The sequence below is a fragment of the Motacilla alba genome, chromosome 1A (assembly GCF_015832195.1).
Source record: "Motacilla alba alba isolate MOTALB_02 chromosome 1A, Motacilla_alba_V1.0_pri, whole genome shotgun sequence".
In the NCBI taxonomy this organism is placed as follows: domain Eukaryota; kingdom Metazoa; phylum Chordata; class Aves; order Passeriformes; family Motacillidae; genus Motacilla; species Motacilla alba.
In genome coordinates, this window is record NC_052031.1 from 47,535,510 (window position 1) to 47,553,469 (window position 17,960).

Here is a 17,960-nt window from a genome sequence, read left to right on the forward strand (position 1 = left end):
TATGATATGAATATGTCTGCCTTCCATTCTGAGTTCTTGGGAACATAGAAGGGATGTGCTTCCAAAAACTGCACTTGCACTTCCAAAATACTGGAGATCTTTACGTGTTTCTTGTACTCTCAGGTTTAAAATTCTTGCATTAAATATATTCTCTTCTGAAGGAATATGAAGATACTGTATTTAGCATGTAGACAGGTCTGGAAAGGCACTAACAGCTCACCTGGAGTTCATAAGCCATCTGACTGAAAATGGTTGTGATGAGAGCCTTTTTTCAACTCAAGTAAACTGGTGTTTCAGATCAGTGTTTCAGTAGGTGTTATATTTTGCTCCCACTAGTGGCAATGCTGTAGTAGACAATCCAGTTCAGAAAATCTAGGTCAGAATGGCCAAAAAATCATCGTAATGGTATTACTGAGAGTTCATAAATAGACCTGATACAACTTTATGTCAAAATTTGTTCATGTGTTTCTGAGGTATGTGTCAAAGTCTCAAGTATTATCAGTAACTCAAGTCTGAGAATTCTAGATTGTTTTATGGAAAAGAACTCAAAAGGGTAAGGGAAGCTCAGTGCTAATTTAAAAGGAAATATAAAAAAATTGCTTTATGCTTTGTGCCTGTTTTAAAAAACTATTCAAAATAAACTAGGAAAGATGCAGCAAACCAAAATGATAGGAGCTAAAGCATGTGACCCATGATGAGATGCTGAGGGAGCTTGACAGCTTCAGTCTGCTGAAGAGAAGGCTAAAGGGCAATCTTAGCATTGCCTAAATAAAACTTGTAGATGAGGTCGGTTACAAAATGGAGCGGAGCCATTGTTATTTGGAGGCTGTGGCATCTGTGTTCTGAATTTTGCAGCTTGGTTTGTAGAATTGTCAAATATCCTGAGTTGTGAGGGATCCACAAGGATTGAGTCCAACTCCCTGCCTGGCACCGGACACCCCCAAGAATCATTTCACCTGCTTGAGAGGGTTGTCCAAACACTCTTGAGTTTGTGGTTACACAAAACTCATTGATCTAAACTAGTGTTGGCAGTAGTCCTGCTTTCTTTTGCCAAAAAAAAATTAAAATAATTTATCTCCCACCTGAATAGACAAAATGCAATCTATTTATTAATTTCTTAGCTCTGTGAATGAAAATTATTGGGAGCTGACACAAAATGAATCATACTAAGTATTTAAAGTGCAGCCTTTGCCTAATAATTCTGCTGTGTCAGTTTTATAAACATTTGCCTATCTGCTTCTTTTGGGCAAAAAAGTCATATTGAGATAACCGTCTGGTTATTTTTCTCTTTTAATTACTGTTAATATAATTTTTGCCTGTTTTTGAAAAACTTAATAAAGCTGTATGCTTGATGGGAGTAACTTTATGGTGGTTTGTAGCTTCAGCAGACCTAAATTGGTTAGCACCAGCTGATTCAAGATCTGAGTTGTTGAGTTACATTTAGGGTATAGGAACTTTCTTCGCTGCCTTCTGCTTCTGAACACTTTCATATGTAATCCTTTAAAACTAGGCCATTAAGCAAGACCATGTGGGGAAAAAGTATATTTTAAAAATCCCTATGGATTTGTTTTGTTTAATGGAAACAGGTGAAATCAGATTTTGGTGTATTTCAACAAAATCATCATAGCTTCCTAGGTAATGCTGGATTTAACTCCCTGTTTTGATTTGATAAAATATATTTTCTAACATTTTTCTTACACTTTTTATAAATGTTTATATTTTTCTTAATACTTGTGTGGGTGGATGGAATGAATATAACTGTTTTCCTTGAAAGAGGGAGTTTTTCTACGAGGTGCTCCAATAGCTGTAGTTTTTATGCCCACAAATAGTCTTAGTAAAATGTTACTGCAAACTGAATGAAAGTGGTCTAAAAATCCAATTTCATTTAACCATTATATAGACGTGGAGGATCTATTGTATATATGCAGAAAAAAGTATCTTAATGCTACATTGAGAAATTCTTTGTATATAATGAAGTTTTCTTAGAAGTGATTTGATATAAAAATCTTGTCATTTACCCCAGTTATGAATTCTGTTTGTAACTTAAGAGGCTAAATATTTTTAGAAGGATGGAAATATTCTTGATCTGTCAGTTTCCATTTATTTTTACTTTTGATGTGAAGAGAGGCTGCTGGCTTTTATCTTGGCATATCTATTTTTAACAGAATAGTATGAGACAAGTGGTCTAAAATGTGTAGTTGGAATATTACTGCATGATGTGTTAGTGTGACCTTTGTGATCTGTGCATAAATGTGTTTGTGCAGCATATAGAGAAACTTGGATTCACTTTTTGGGAAGTCAGATAAAATTTAAGTGTTGACAGGTGTTTCTTTGTTTTTGTCAGTACCATTTTAACTGGTTTACTTTAAAATGTGCTAAATGTTACAGTCTTTCTTAGTAGCAGTGTAATGTGACAATGATAAATTTTTGTCTTCACAGTTCTTTCTGAATTTTTAAGGGCTAAGATGGATAGCACAGAGGAACCTCAAAAAAAAGTCTTTAAAGCACGAAAAACAATGAGAGTAAGTGATCGGCAACAACTTGAAGCTGTCTATAAGGTTAAAGAGGAGCTGTTGAAGACAACTGAAGTGAAACTGTTAAATGGAAAACATGAGAATGGAGATTCTGATATGAATTCCCTTTTAAGCAATACAGATTGTACGGAAGTCAAGAAAGAAATTAATGGCATGGTTGACTTGTGTGTTAACTCTGAAGAAGGAAGAACAACTTGTGATGAAATTATTGAGACCAAAAGCCCAGAAAGTAGGGCAGGAAACATAGTCAATGACATAGAATCCAAACCTCTAACGCTGTCTTCTGAAAATGTTACTCCTGAACAAGCTAAAGATACTGACATTGCAGTAAAGTGTGAGGCTGAAAATGGAGTTGGTAGCAGTAAAGATGACTTCCATGAAGAAAATAATAGAAAAGATCAATTGGACCAAAGAAAGAATGATATCCCATTGGAAGGGGAAAGTAAACCAGTCTGTGATATTAGTGACTCTTCTGAAGAGAAGGGAGAAACAAATTATCTACCTGTTAATTCCAGTTCATCTGGTGAGGAAAAGAGGACCGAAGAAGTAACTGTTGAAGAGGTTGTTGGAGAAGCGGCCATCTCTAGCAGTATGGAAGCTGACCAGGAAAAACAAGAAGGCAGTGCAGGACCTTCAGAAACCACTGTTTCAAAGACAAGAGATGAGCCAAGTGAAAGTATCTTGGACAATACAGACTGTATGGAAACAGATGATATTATTCCAATTCTGGAAAAACTAGCCCCTGCTGAAGATGATCTGAGCTGTTTTTCTAAAAGTTCTCTGCTTCCAGTGGATGACACAGTCCCAGATTTAGAAGAGAAAATAGACAATTGTTTGGGTTCACCATCCAAGCAGGAAAGCAATGAAAGTCTGCCAAAAGAGGCTTTCTTAGTACTGTCGGATGAAGACGATCCCTGTGATGAGAAGGAGGAACTTGTTGAAGGGACATTGCCAAACAAGTCAAGTCTTCCAGGTAACATTTTCTAAATTTTTAGTTTCCATTTAAGTTTGGGATTTTGTTCATTTCTTAGAATGACACACTTGTGTCAGGTTTCTAAATCAAAGAGGCAATCTTACCCACCAATAATGTTATGTAGTCTTAGTTCTCAAGGGTGGTATTTGAGGCACAGAAAAAAGTTTTGCACCGAAAAATGGTCATCTTCCAGATTTGGGTTGTTGTGGTTTTTTGTTGTTTATTTGTTTTGGATTTTGGTTTTAGGGTTTGTTTGTTGTTTTCTTGTTGGTTTGCTTTGGGTTTTTTTCATACTCTGTAAATTTGGCTGCCAACTTCGGTGAGGTGTAGTGGGTAGAAAAAGAGGAAAGATGACTAATTATCAGAGAGGGAAGAGAAGGATTTGGGAGAAGAGGAACTGCATTCATTTACTGCTTTCACAGGGAAGAAATTATTTCAGCTTTCTTTAGCATGCAAATAAATTATAAGGAAAACACGCATATAATCAAGGTGTGCCTCATTTTCTCTTTTAACTTTTTTTTCCCACTGAAAGAGAGTATTGGAAAACTTTAATGAAAAATGCGTGTCACGTATTGTTTTTTATATCATATAGCTTTTATTCATTTAATTCAGTGGTTTTGATCTAAGTTTTCTTTGATGACTATGGCAACTGATTGATGCTTTTAAATGTTAAGTGTGGAATTTATGTAGTTAGCAGAACATTTTTCTAAGTTAAACTCAATGGATGTCCTTTGTAGTGTACTGTTTAATACAGTTTTGTGAGCTTTTTTTCTTTTTGGCAATGGACAGTCGTTGTTATTCTATTGCACTTCTGAAAATAAAACAGATTAATAATTTACAGATAAAGTGACAATCTTCTTTTATCTGCAATTAAGAAAGATGTTTCAGATTATATTGGGGTTGGAATTATTTTGTTGGGTTTTTCCCTCCCCCTCTTCTCCCTACATACCCCCCCCCCCCTTATAGCTTTCATTAAATTATGACCATATTAACCCAAGGGTGTTTAATATGGCTGAGTGGGTAGAAATTTCATAGCTTAAATAAGATTCAGGTTTTAGTCTCTGGGAAGTTAGTGACCACAGTTTCTTGAATCTTGTTTTACTAATGATCAGACTGTGGCATTCTGAGTCTTCAGTCTCTAAAACAGCTAGAGAAACAGAGATGAGAATGTCTCTTCAGCTCAGTTTTAGACTCCTCTTTTTCTAGTATTTACCTTTAAATAATGCTAGTTAAATGGAGATAAGGTAGGTTCCATAGTTTCTTCTAAAGATCTTATTTAGGCATTAGCTGTTGTCAGTGAGATTGAAAAAGTGATACCATTGTTCTGCACTGAAAGTCTTCCAGAAACTATTGGCAGTGGGGGAAGCAGAGGGAAAGAAGGTTGTAGTGTGTAGTTGTGTCAAAATTGTAGTGTTACGACTCCCTTTTATGAAATAACAGTACAGATAAATTGGTTATCTTTGTTCTCACTGCAGTTTAAGAGTCCTCTCATTGAAGCCATTAAGCTTACTTTTTTCATGTTACCCAATGAGAAAACACTCTGGGATCACAGAGCAATTTGCTATGGAGCAAAAAGACTGACCTGAATATTAAATACTGGACTACAGTTGGCAGAAGTTTAAAATTAATGTATCCAGCAATAGATTTTTAAGATTCTAAATTTTGGTGACAAGACAATTTCTTTTGACTAATTGTTTTATTTATTGGCTAATAACAGTTTATGGCTCTTACAGTTGTGTGGCTGTAAACTGAGACTGTTCATGAAATGAAAATTGGTCACTGTGATGTTCTGCCTTAACCAGCAACAAAGATAATAGCAGAGAGGTTGCATAGGCAGGAAACAGAAGTAGGAGAAAACAGGTAGAGTTACCTTCTAAAGAGTAACTTTTGGAAAGGATCTGGGAAAATTAAAACTGTGGAGACCATATAGAGATAATTTCAAGATGCTGTATTGGAGAAACAGGTGCAAACTGTTCAGTTAAAAAGCAAGATTTCATTGTCCAGCTGAAAACCAACATGGCTAAACAACAGTGAAAATAGGGTACTAGAAGACTTTATTCAAATGGACAGATTAATAGAATGTCTTTTCCAAGTGGAATTAGTAACTATAACAGCTATATTGTCACAGATTTTTGTAATGAAAGATCATACATCAGAAAGCCTTGCAGCTTTTCGTGTAAGCAAATGAGCATGTGACAAGGAAGCCCTGATGTGAATTCTCTTGGATATCCAAACACAAGTGATTTCTTACCAAGAAATTTCGGAAATGAAACAGTAAAATGGAAAGTCCTCATGGAGGAAATAATCAGCTGAAGAATAAAAAACAAATTCAGAGTTCCAGAGACTGTGCTGTATGACAGAATTAATAAATTGCCTAAAATGAATGGTAACTAGTGATGTCACAGTTTGCTGATATGAAGAACTGGAGAAGAATTTTACAGTGCTGGTTGACTGAGAAACAAACATGGCAGGTGAAATTCATAGTGGTTATCTACAAAGTGGTGCACATGCGTACAAAACTCATATCTTGGTCAGAAGGCAGAACTGACTCGCCACTCAATAAAAACATTTCAGGATTGTAGTAGGTGCTTTTGAGGAAACCTTGATAAAATGGCAGTTGAAGAAATCAAGTGAAAAATGATTGGAATAAACTAGGAAACAGGAAAACTTTACTATGATGCACCAAGCTCACAGGAGGCCAACAAGGTTGCATTCATTGCATCAGGATAATGAGATCACAGCTTAGCAGTGGAAACTAAGGTAGCCAGTTGAGAAATCTCCTCCTCCTTAACTAGAGAGTTGAGCTGTACATCATGTTGAAACCACTTTTAGTTAAATTACTTAGATTTGTTCATAGTAATGGAAGTCAGTAAAGAAAGGGCCTTCTCATCCCTGAAATTACTTGTCCTTTATAGAGGTTGGGGGGGATTTTTTTTTTTTTTAAATATGGCCTTAGCTTTGAAGCTTGTAACATGTCTTAAAGATGTGTATCTTTCCATGGAATATTTGTGTCTTTCAGCTGAATGTTAAAATCTCTGAATTGTGGGAAAAGTTGTCTTGAACTTAGTGATTCTCCTTTAGATTTATGGGTAAATTAGTCCTATTTTATTCATAGCAATTAAATACATGAAGCTTATAGATAAGCCTTAAAAAGCAGGTGGCATAGGCATCATGCTAATTTATTACCTTAAAAGTAAATCAGATTTGGATTGAAGAATTTGTATTATGAATGTTATTTTTTGCATTAAAAAATTAAAATCTCATATTGTCAGGTTATTGGGTTTTGATCCCTTCTGTTTTCTGATTTATTAGGTAACTTGTTTTAAATCATTTAAATGTTTTTCATAATAGAAGGGAGGCTTATGTTAAGAGAGCATCAAGCATGCCTTTGCAACCAGAACTTTCCTTGGAAAAGCTAGTAAACTGCTGTAATAACAAATTGAATATAAGCAGATGAAGAAGTGTACAGATCAAGATGTGCATAACAGTGCTTACTTGCTGTCTTACATTCTGGATAGATTTTACTAGAGTCTTAAAAGCTGTAGTTATGTGTTGTGTCTGGCAAGCACAGAAATACATAATGGAAACTTGTTTCATACACATATGTATGAAACACATAATGGAAGCTCATGGAACATATAATAAAATTTTTCAGAAAGTGCTGCGATTTTTATCTTTGTGTGTTTGGTGACTTCAGTTTTTTCTTCTTTTAAGCATTTCCTAAACAGAATATTTTTAAATGGCTAGTCCTAAATTGTGATACTTTGTATTAGCAAGAAACTTAAAATTCTTATTTGTTAACCTAAATCTAGGTCTTTCCTACCATTTAAGATTATGGTTGAAGTTGCCAATTGTAAATAGAAAAACATATTAGTATTTTTTTACTGACATTTTTATGCTTTGTCCCTAAGTGGAAAAGTAAGGTAAAATAATTAGTTGAGAACTTCAGCTGCATTAAAAACACATCATGTTATTTCAGAGGTAACTGGAACATGTTTCCATCATAATTACAGTTCAGTAATTCTGGTTAAAATGTTATGCAAATTCAAAAGTGAGTCTTAATGTGTTGCATGATAGTTCAAATTTTTGTTTTGAGGATATTCCCTTTTTTTTTTTTTTATATCTGCATTCCCTCTTTATCATACTTATTTCTCTTGCACTCCCTCACATGTTTTTTTCATATGTTTTAATTCATTAGTCAAAATTGGACAGTTACAAGACTTTTGTAGACCTGAGAAAGTGTCACGTGGATTTTTTTCTTCTGTTTATAGAAGAGGTGGAGGGGGAGAGAAAAAAGGAGTGTGAAGATAAAGAAGGAGAAGAGGCCCACAAAGAAGAAGAGAAACAAATAGAGAAAAGTATGTAATGTTAAAAGCATTGTGTTTCACTGTGTTGTATGTTTTAGAAGCACAGAATCATTAGGTTTGGAAGGGATCTTTAACAGGGGCTTTGGACTAGATAATCAAAAACCAGGTCAACTAGAAAGCAGTTTGCCCAGAACTATGTCCTGACAGGTTTTGAGTATTTCTGCAGGTGAAGATTCCACAAATTTCCCATGTTCTGATCCCAGTGTTTTACCACCCTCACAGTAAAAAAGTTTGTAAATGTTTGAGTGAAAATTCCTGTATTTCAATTTACATCCATTTCTCTTGTCCTGTCACTGCTGCTCGCTAAGAGTCTTGCTCTGTTCATTCTCTATCTGTCAGGTAATTCACACACACGATAAAATCTCCCTCAATGGCCTTCTCCAATTGAACAATTCCAGCTTTTGATGAATGCTCCTATCTCTAAAACATCTTGGTGACTCTACACTGCACTCTCTCCAGTATGCTCACGGGTTTTTTGTATTTAGAAACCCAGAACTGGATAAAAGCCTCAAGATTCAGGCTCACATTCCCTGGTTAGAAGGGAATAAGTACCTACCTCAACATGCTGTCAGTACTCATTCTCAGGCAGCCAAGAATGTTGTTGGCCTTCTTTGCCAGCAGGGCACATTGCTGGCCCATGTTCAACTTCATGTATGTGCAGACCACCAGGACCTTTTCTGAAAAGGTGTTTTCCAGCCAGTGAACCACCTGTTCTTGTGCATGGTTTTATTGCTATCCAAGTGTAGCACTTGGGAATCTCCTTTTCTTAAACTTCATGAGGTTCTTGTTTGCCCATTTCTCCAGTTTGTCAGTGTGACTCCAAATGGCAGCATAATGTTCCAGTTTTGTATCACCTGCAAGTTGCTGCAGATATCTTCTTACCCCTAGGTCATGAATGAAGATGGTGGTGTCCATACCAGTAGCATCTGCTGGTGTGCATTACCAAGCTCCCACTGGACCAGGTGCCAATAATCACGGTTCCTGGAGCCCAGCTATTCAACCAGTACAGTTATCTAGGCCATACATCAAGAATTTGAGGATGGTTTGGTTGTCAGCAGCATAATTAAAGAAGCTCTCATCTCATCCACCAAGCCAGTGCTCTCAGTGTAGAAGGCTATCAGGCTGATGATGCCTAATTTCCCCTTGATAAATCCATTCTATTCCTCATCACCGCCTTCTTGATAGGCATTGAGATGATTTCTATCTAGATTTACTTGCTCCATCGTGTTCCCAGGGAGTGAGGTAAAGCTGATAATCTTGTAGTTTCCTGGGTCCTAGTTACATAATCTGAAGATTATTTAAAAGCAGGTGTCCCTCTTGTCCTCGAGAACCTTCTGGACACAGTGCCAGGAGCTGGAGGAGTGAATGAGATCTCTTTGGTTCTTCTGTGCTTCATCACTGTGATGAAAATGGCTTTTATAATTTAGTTCTGTTTTGAGACTGTTCTTTTGTTAGATTTTTACATTCCATTTTAACCAAGAAGTCAAAAAAAGTTTGAATGGTTTTTCAGTCAGGTGTTGGAGGAACAAGTTAAAACTTCATGGCTGGTAAATACAGTTAATTGCTGGCATAGTATAATGAGATGTAGTTTTATTTGGCTGGAATTCTGAGAAAAGAATTTCTTTTTCAGAGGAAAGTTTCCTTTTGCTTCTCAGAAGCCATGTTTCATTATAGGATGGTGCTGATAGGAGCAGGAAGAACTGGAGGGAGGTTCTGGAGAGAGGACTGGTGGTGTTAGAACCATTTTGCATTTGGGGCTGTGACTGGGTGAATCACAAAGCAGAACTCAATGACAGGGCAGTAATGCACAGATACCAGAAGGACTGGTTTTGTAGTTTGATGTCATCAAGCATGTTTTTCCAAAGGCATGGTTTAGCATGAAAAAGCTTGAACAGGGAACAACTTCATAGTAATCATGGCACTCTGAAGATACCCGTTTTTTCAGGAGTTCCTCATGAGCAGTTTTATCTAATTGTTCCAGGTGAAGCATCAAAGAGAAAGCGTTCCAAATCTGAGGACATGGACAATGTTCATTCTAAACATCGTCGGTACATGGGAGAAGATTATGAAGCAGAACTCCAAGTCAAAATTACAGCCAGAAAGGATGTTGACTTAAAGTTACAAAAGGTAAAATAGAAGTGCAGAGCAAAGAACATAAACACACACCTGTCACTTGTGTTGCCATCTTTGAATTAGTAGTCGTTCTGCACACACTCTGTGTCCCCAAACATTTTCTCTTTTTTGTGGTTGAACATTGGATGTAATACAAGTAACAAAGGTGCTTAATTAATGTAAAGTTCTACATAGCCCTCCTTTTAAAAAGAGACCAAATACCATTTGCAAACTATGCTGCAGGAGTTACATTTGAAATGCATAAAACACTTGAAGTCTCATGTGACTAGACTGAAAATGTTAGTAAAGGATGTATTTCACCATGATGATTTATATGTGATGCACTTTATTCTGGGCCTAGCTTTTAAAAAAAGACAATCTCCACAGAAGAGTATAATCCACCCGGCATTTTGCAGATTTTGTAGAGCTGTTAATAGCCTGATTACACCACATAAGCAACCTATGGTCTTGAAGAAGAGAAAATTCTGCTGTTCTTTTGTTAGTTCATTAGCTAGCATGTGTTGTAACTTCATTAATTTAGGATGGCAAAAACTGAACCACATTAGTGGCTTATTTATTTTTATTTCCTGTGAAAACTTTTTACACTGCAGTAGGTATAAAAGGGAGAAAAACATTAAATAATAACTTTTATCAAGAAAACTTTGTGAAAACCAGTCTTTTCTTCTTACATTTTTAGCTTCTGCAAGAAAGGCAACGTTGAGTTTTTGCTAGGAGAAAATATATCTCAGAAATAAGTTTTTGTTGAATTTCTTAAGTTTCTGTTCTTTGAATGCTATTGTCCCTCTCAAAAATAGAAAAGTAAGAACAATTAGCTTGTGTAAGCACTACACTTTAAAAGAATACCTGTTGTTATTAAGGTTCTTTTTATATATAGTAAGATTTCATACCCTTATTATACTGCAAGAAAGTTAATTTATTGAATTAATGGAAAACTATTTGTATTTTCCAAAATTATGTCAGAACTTAGCTGTGCAACCACATTCTTATTGCTGACTGTAGATTTATTTGATTGACAGAGCACAACAGTTGTCATTCTTCTGTTTATAGCAGGATATTTGTTGAGTTGAGAATGTTTTTATAGGGGGTCCCCCAAATTATGGGATTGCATTGTTGTTTTTTTAATATAACAATTTTGCAGATAATCCAGAGACTGTTAGAAGAAAAACTTACCAGTTTACAGTGTGCGGTATTTGACAAGACTCTGGCAGATTTGAAAACCCGAATGGAGAAAGTAGAATGCAACAAGAGGCATAAAACTGTGCTTACTGAAATGCAGGTGAGTGTTTGTGTGTTCAGCTCCATACCAGGGTCAAATTCAAAAATAACTTCCTCAGTGTTTAGTAGTAAGGTTCCTACAGTTGCCAGTAGGGAAACCATTTTGACTCTGCAAGGGGAGGAGGTGGTGGGGGGAGCAGCAAATACTAATGTTCCTTTTGAGTTGTAAAACTGTTTTCTTACTCAGAAGGAGGGATGCAACCAATTAATCGTACAGAAACCCCAAAGGGTATCTTCCATCTGGCAAACTGATTCATTAGCTGTTAGTAGACTGCTTTTCCACTCTTCTGTTCTACTTAGGCATTTTTCAAAAAAATTCCAAGTATGAAACTCTCTAAGGTCTTTATGAAGCTGGAAGTTTGCTTAAAAATGGGAACATGCAGAAAGGAGAGGACAGTAGCACTGGACTTTGAACATCCTACATCACATGTTTCCCCAGAGTGTAAATAGTTGATGTTCTAGCAAGGAGGCAAATAGCTAGTGTTGAATGCAGCATGCTTTCCTGCATCTTTTATGAAAGTATTCACATAGTGGTGACTTGAAGAACATCACAAAAAAATTTTTGAACTGACAAGACAATTAAAAGCTTATCTCATAACAAATTTGAACAGTAAGGCCATTTTAATTTTTTCATTAAAAGAAATATGGAGTTTGCCAGATCAGTTCCCACTATACAACTCTTTCCTCTTGTTGCCACAGACATTTTATGTTAACTTTTTAAGTGCTTTCTAAGATGTTTTCAATATACTTGTTTACTAGTATCTTTAGCCATCAACTAGAGTGTCAAATTAATAACATCATATAAGGCTTTCATTTATGTAGTTTTGTGTGAACATGCCAGAGGGATTCAGTTTGTGAATAGGAAGGAAAATAATTAAACTTGTCTCTAAGATACCTTGACTGTGATGCGTACGTTTGTCTTTCTGCTGTAATAGTTGAAAATAACATAGTTGTACTGTATTTCAAGGAAGAATAATTTCCCTGATATGAAAATAGCCTTTGACTTAACTATGTCTATCTTTTAGTTTATAAAATTTCTTTGATGGTTCTTGAGGATTTATGGTTTTGTTTGTTTTAATCTTCTTCCTGTTCAGGCTAAAATTGCGAGATTGACGAAGCGGGTTGGAGCAGCCAAGGAGGACTTGAAGAAGAGACAGGAGGTAAGAACAAGATTTGTTGCAGTCTGGGTTTTTTTTTCTGAGTTAGCCTAGATGTTGTGTTGGAAGACAAAGAAAATTTATATGCAGAAAGATGTGACTTGTTTATTCAGTGGCATTGACAAAGCAGGTTTGTCTGTTTTGGTTAAAGTCTTAACATCTGTTATGTAATTCTGAAGCTTTTTAGCCATTTTTAGTGTGAAAACACCTTAAACTGTATATAACTGAATCTAATTTACTTCAGCATGAAGAGTAGCATGGAAATAAAAGTGCATCCCACTACTTTGATTCTGAGGGATGAGAGGGGGAAGAGGAAAGAGGATACAGGAGAGGGAGGCAGTAGGACCAAGGAGATTTTGTGTAGTTGTAAGATATGTGAAATTCTCCTGCAATGTTGACTTCAGAAAATGAATCTCTCACACACAGTAGTGAATGTTATGAAATAGAATGAAAGCATCAGTTTGCAAGCTGACTTAGAGTTGTTCTGTTATGGCCTCTCTCTCTCTCATTCTGTGTAGAGTGTGGCAAATGCACCTGTATCTCCAGGGAAAGCAGCACCCGACCCTGCAAATGTAAACAATGCCACATATCGGTAAGCAAAGCACATCACTGGGACCATGTTAAAATGTACAATGGGACACTTCAGATAATCTCTGTATTTTCTTTTTTTTTTTAATTGAAGTGTTTTTTCCTTCATTGCTCTTCACTTGTAAAATTTTATTTGCTTTTACAGAAGTCATAAATTGACAGAATTTAATCCATTCTTGGTTAAATCTAGATGGTATTTAGCATCAGTTTCAGTGTTTAAAAATTATAGGTAATAGTGGAAGTTTAATTTCAAAAACATGATGATTCTCATGGTGCAAGACAATCTTGGTGCAAGGACTTGGAAATTTATAAATAATTCCATACATCTTTTTATTTAGGAAATAGCCAAAGTTAATTTGCCTGAGAAGCAAAAGTGGGTCTTGAAACAATAAATCTCAAAGAAAAGAACAGCTGTAAAATTAGGGATTTTTTCACCATTGTACTGTTCATAAATACACCTTATATGGCTTTTTGAGAGAAATACAAACTCAAACTTTGTTCCTTAGAAATGCTGGCACAGTAAGGCAAATGCTGGAGTCAAAGAGGAATGTAGGAGAGAGCACACCAGCAACTTTCCAAGCCCCTGTGAATCCAGGTAAGAAACTCCCTATGGACTATAAACACCTTTCTTAAAAGTTCTAATCCTTTCCTTTAAAGAAGTAACTAACCAAACAACAGAGCAAAACTGATTTTACTCCTTTTTTTCTGACCTAAAAAAATCATTATTTTTAGTTCTCTAGTGCATTCCCTGTTTATATTTGTGTAGCATGCTTACCAGGTACGGGGAAAAATGTGTTGATTTGGGTTCAAGCAGAACTTCTGGTAAATTAGATGCTTCAGTAGACTGCATGCTGGGTATGGCAGCAAAACTGGCTGTCAAGAACTGAGACATGTCTCAGGCCCCTTATTGTACTTGATTGTAATAGGATGCTGATGATATCCTCTCTACCTAATGACTACAGAAGTTGAGTGGGAAACTAAGCAGCAATTATAAACCACATTTCTTAAAGGAGTCATGTTGAAAAATGGAATTTCTACATTTAAATTTTATAGGGAATATAGGCTCAAACTCACCTTTAATTTATTCATTATAGTCTTGCTGTCTTTGGTTGTAAAAATAGTTTCATATCGAATGCTGAATCTTTCCCACAGGATTCTCTTACAGTTTGTATGTATTGGCTTTCAGTAGTGTATTTTGCTCCTGATCTTTAGAATTAATCCTGAAATTTTGTTGCATAAAAGTCAATATCTTCTCTGACACGTTAATACTTGGTTTTGGTAGAACCTTCTGGATACAAGGTCCTACCTGTACAAGACAAGTTAGTCATAACTGACATAGTTTTTCTTTTCTTGTGTTTTGTGAAGCCCCAGTTGCTCTGCCATTTCTATAATGGGTACTTAAAATGCTGGATTTTATGTTTTCAACAGTTAAATCTTGGAGCTTTTTCAAGCCTGTGTCATAATTCTTTATATATTTTTCTTGACATTTCTTATAGACAGAAATGCAGCATTGACTGTATCTTTAACCAGGCAATTGAACATGAGAGTGTACAACAAAAAAATAGTACCTAAAGCCTTTATTTGCAAAAAGAAGTAATTACACACTACTTTTTTCATAGAATCATAGAAGTATTTGGGTTGGAAGGGATCTTTAAAGATTATCTAGTCCAACCTTCCCACCATGGGCCAGGCCATCTTTCACAAGATCAAGTTGCTCAAAGCCCTGTCTAGTCTGACGCTGAACACTTAAAATGATAGGGCGTTCACAGTCACTATGGACAACCAGTTCCAGTGACTCACTGCCCTCATCATAAATTGTTTCCATTTGTTGTGTTGCAGTGAAACTTCCCACTTGATTCAAATGCTTAATTTTTTTATTTATTTTTTGTGTGTAGTGCCTGCTTCCAGTCTTGCTGCTTCTCCAGCAGTTGCCAGTGGACATCCTAAGCTTCAGACTCCAGTGTCCTCTACCAGCTCTTTGACAACAGCAGTGCTTCCCACAGCTAACACGACTCCAGTTGTAGGCACTAACCCAGTGCCCACTGGCAGCACTCAGTCAGTGTCTGTCTCACTGCAGTCTTTGCCCGTAATCCTGCATGTACCTGTGGCAGTGTCGTCCCAGACTCAGCTTCTGCAAAGCCACACAGGGACTTTGGTCTCTAACCAGCCGTCAGGCAACGTTGAATTTATATCTGTACAAAACTCGTCTACAGTTGGTAGCCTTACCAAAACGACAGTGTCTTTGGCATCAACTAACACAACTAAACCAAATAACATCCCACTTGTGCCCAGTCCTGGTATTCTAAGGAACTCTACAGCCAGTGCTGGGTCAATAGGCACAACGTTGACAGTACAGGCTGTTCCTACTACACATCCTGTTGCCCAGACCACAAGGACTTCTTTGCCCACAGTGGGTACTCCAGGACTTTATAATGCCACTGCCAGTCGAGCGCCCCTACAGATGAAGATTCCTCTCCCTGCATTTAGTAGTACAGCTCCTACTGAACCACCCGCCATTTCAGCACCCAAGATTGGTAAGTTATGCTTGAATGTTGACACTGGCAGAGGAAGATAGTGGTCACAGGGAAATATAAAACTGCACTCTGTGGAAAATCGTTTTTAGTGTTTTACAGAGATGGTTCTTCTAGGTTGCATTTCTGTTGAAATTTTCAAGATCAAAATAATCTCTATGACAGATCTGTTTCAGACATTGTTGAAAGTAAACTCCCCTTGGAGTCAGCAGTGTGGCTTTGTAAGCTTTGTTTTATTTAGAGTTTGATTTATATAATTCCTAGCGTGAAGTGAGAAACTCCTGTCGTTAAGAACTTGGGATTTAATTTTAACACAGCCTCTCAGAATAATATGAACTACCTTTTTAAGCAAAGGCATACCGAAAGGAAAGTATAATTGTGACTTAATTTTCACAACACTTAAAAGTAAACAAATTGGTAGAAAAAAACAACTGAATGTGAACCTAGTTCCAAAGGAGTACACTCACAGTATTTAAATAAAATCTCTAAATATAATAAATGCTTAAATAACAATAATTAGATTAATTATTTTTAAATACTTTTTCCTCAATCTTTGGTTCTGCCCTGATGGTTGTCTGCACTTCTGATTTTACATACCTTGATTTTTTCTTTTGTAAGAGGTCTTCAGGATTTGTAAGTGTTGGAGTTATAGCGAGTGCCTCATTGGTACAGTATAAGTCAGGAACTCAAGCAGAACTTGACATCAGAACTACTTTCATTTTATTTTCCTGTATCTAAGTTACCTATGCTAAAATACGTGCTGTGTAGAGTTAGACATTTATGTTTTATATTGATTCTTAGCTCTAAAGCAAATAGAAGTGATTTAAGACAACATAAAAGGGGTTGTGACTGATGAGATACAGTGACAAAAGGGAGAACCTATGTGTCCAAAGAATGTCTCATTTTATGCACTTTCCATAGATTTGCTTTATACCCTAGTAGTTTTCTCACCAGAATTGAAATGCTGATTTGGGCCAGCACTGTTGCTGATAAGCTCTCATTAAAATGAAAAGGAATGATAACAGAATTTGAATTTATATATTTGCATCAAATATTAAAGCAGCTTCTTAAATTGCTAGTTTAATTTTTGGCTGAGCTACTAAAGGTATGCAGTCTCCCTGCCTCAGTTGTATATTTTGCAGTCTGTTTAAGCATCCTTTTTTTCAGTCAGGTCTTTTTTTGTATGGAAATATTTAATAATTATATTAATTTTTAGTTGAATAGCTTATCAATATGCATACAGAGGGTGGAGAGGTTGGAGTTATACTTTGTGCTCAGGCAAGGAAATTGCTCATAAAATGCTTTTAATATACTGTCAAACTTAAAAGGAAAGGAACATGCTAATCAAACTTGAATGCTTACAATTGAAAACTGGGGCTAAATGTAAAATATGTCACATATTGAATGTTTAGTGTCAATCAGTTTTGAATATTGCCTTCAAATATGGCTAGTGGGTAGCAGTAATTAGTACTGAGTAGATACTGCAAATGAACAATTTTTTGACCCCTCAGAAAACCAGACAAGCAGGCCACCAACAGATGCTTCGGCAAACAAGCGACCTGCTGAGGGAACAACGCAGGTAGGCTGTTGATTGTTTCTATGTAAAATTCTAAAGTTACAATCCACAGGAGATTATCTTTATTGATTATAATTGAACAATTTTACTTTCTTTTGTGCCATCCTTTCTAGTTTCTCTCAGTTTATATTATTATTCTTTTGATTCACTGTTACTTACAGCATGAGCTTCTGATAATATTTTCAGAAGTGTTCTGATGGGATTTTTGTAGGTAAGCGAGTTGGTAAATCAGGAGTAGACTAAAAATTGTCTGCTGAAACAGAGCTAGCATACAAAGAAAAGACTGCCCAATATTTGTCTGAATAGCTGGAACTTATATAGCTACAAATATTTTATAAATTAGCGCAGTGCTCTCACTCCTACACTAATCCAGAAGTTAAAATTGGAATTCCAATGTTTGATTGCCATATGTCATGGGAGGAAAAAAAAAGGAAAAGAAACCTTCTTCAGGAATAGCTACTTCATGATAAAAGATAGCTTGCACTACTTCTGGATTCCTTGTCTAAAATTTGTTGAACTTGCTTTGAAATTTAAGTTTGAAATTAAGCTATTTAAAATTCTTCATAAATAATTTTCTTTCTGTCTATAAATGTTTCAAAAAGCACCTCATACTTAACTCTTCCTATTAACTAGAAGTCATGTTATTAAGAGGAATGAAATTAACTTCTTCTAGACAACATTTCTAAATTCATTAGTGTCTCAAGGTACAGTTAATCTAAATTGTATTTCAAAGCAAGAAGAAAATATGCTGGACAATATTCTGGTTTTCACCTGCTGAAAGTAGTCTGGCAAAGGTAGTCAGTATTTTAGAATATAAACTATGCCT

General features: G+C 36.0%; 1 protein-coding gene across 18 annotated transcripts in view; it reads left to right on the plus strand.

Annotated features, from left to right (window-relative positions):
* Positions 1-17,960, plus strand: part of LOC119708588 (activating transcription factor 7 interacting protein) — a 79,550-nt gene that overhangs the window by 34,692 nt on the left and 26,898 nt on the right. For 13 of the 18 annotated variants that reach the window (XM_038155150.1, XM_038155153.1, XM_038155147.1 and 10 more), the window contains 9 exons: positions 2,440-3,507; positions 7,779-7,865; positions 9,856-10,001; positions 11,146-11,283; positions 12,377-12,442; positions 12,958-13,031; positions 13,534-13,622; positions 14,923-15,561; positions 17,070-17,137. In XM_038155150.1, the coding sequence (XP_038011078.1) occupies positions 2,466-3,507; positions 7,779-7,865; positions 9,856-10,001; positions 11,146-11,283; positions 12,377-12,442; positions 12,958-13,031; positions 13,534-13,622; positions 14,923-15,561; positions 17,070-17,137 (2,349 nt within the window). In that variant the 5' untranslated portion in view covers positions 2,440-2,465. The remainder of the gene's footprint in view (positions 1-2,439; positions 3,508-7,778; positions 7,866-9,855; positions 10,002-11,145; positions 11,284-12,376; positions 12,443-12,957; positions 13,032-13,533; positions 13,623-14,922; positions 15,562-17,069; positions 17,138-17,960) is intronic. The other 5 variants (XM_038155156.1, XM_038155158.1, XM_038155157.1 and 2 more) reach the window with 3 other exon arrangements.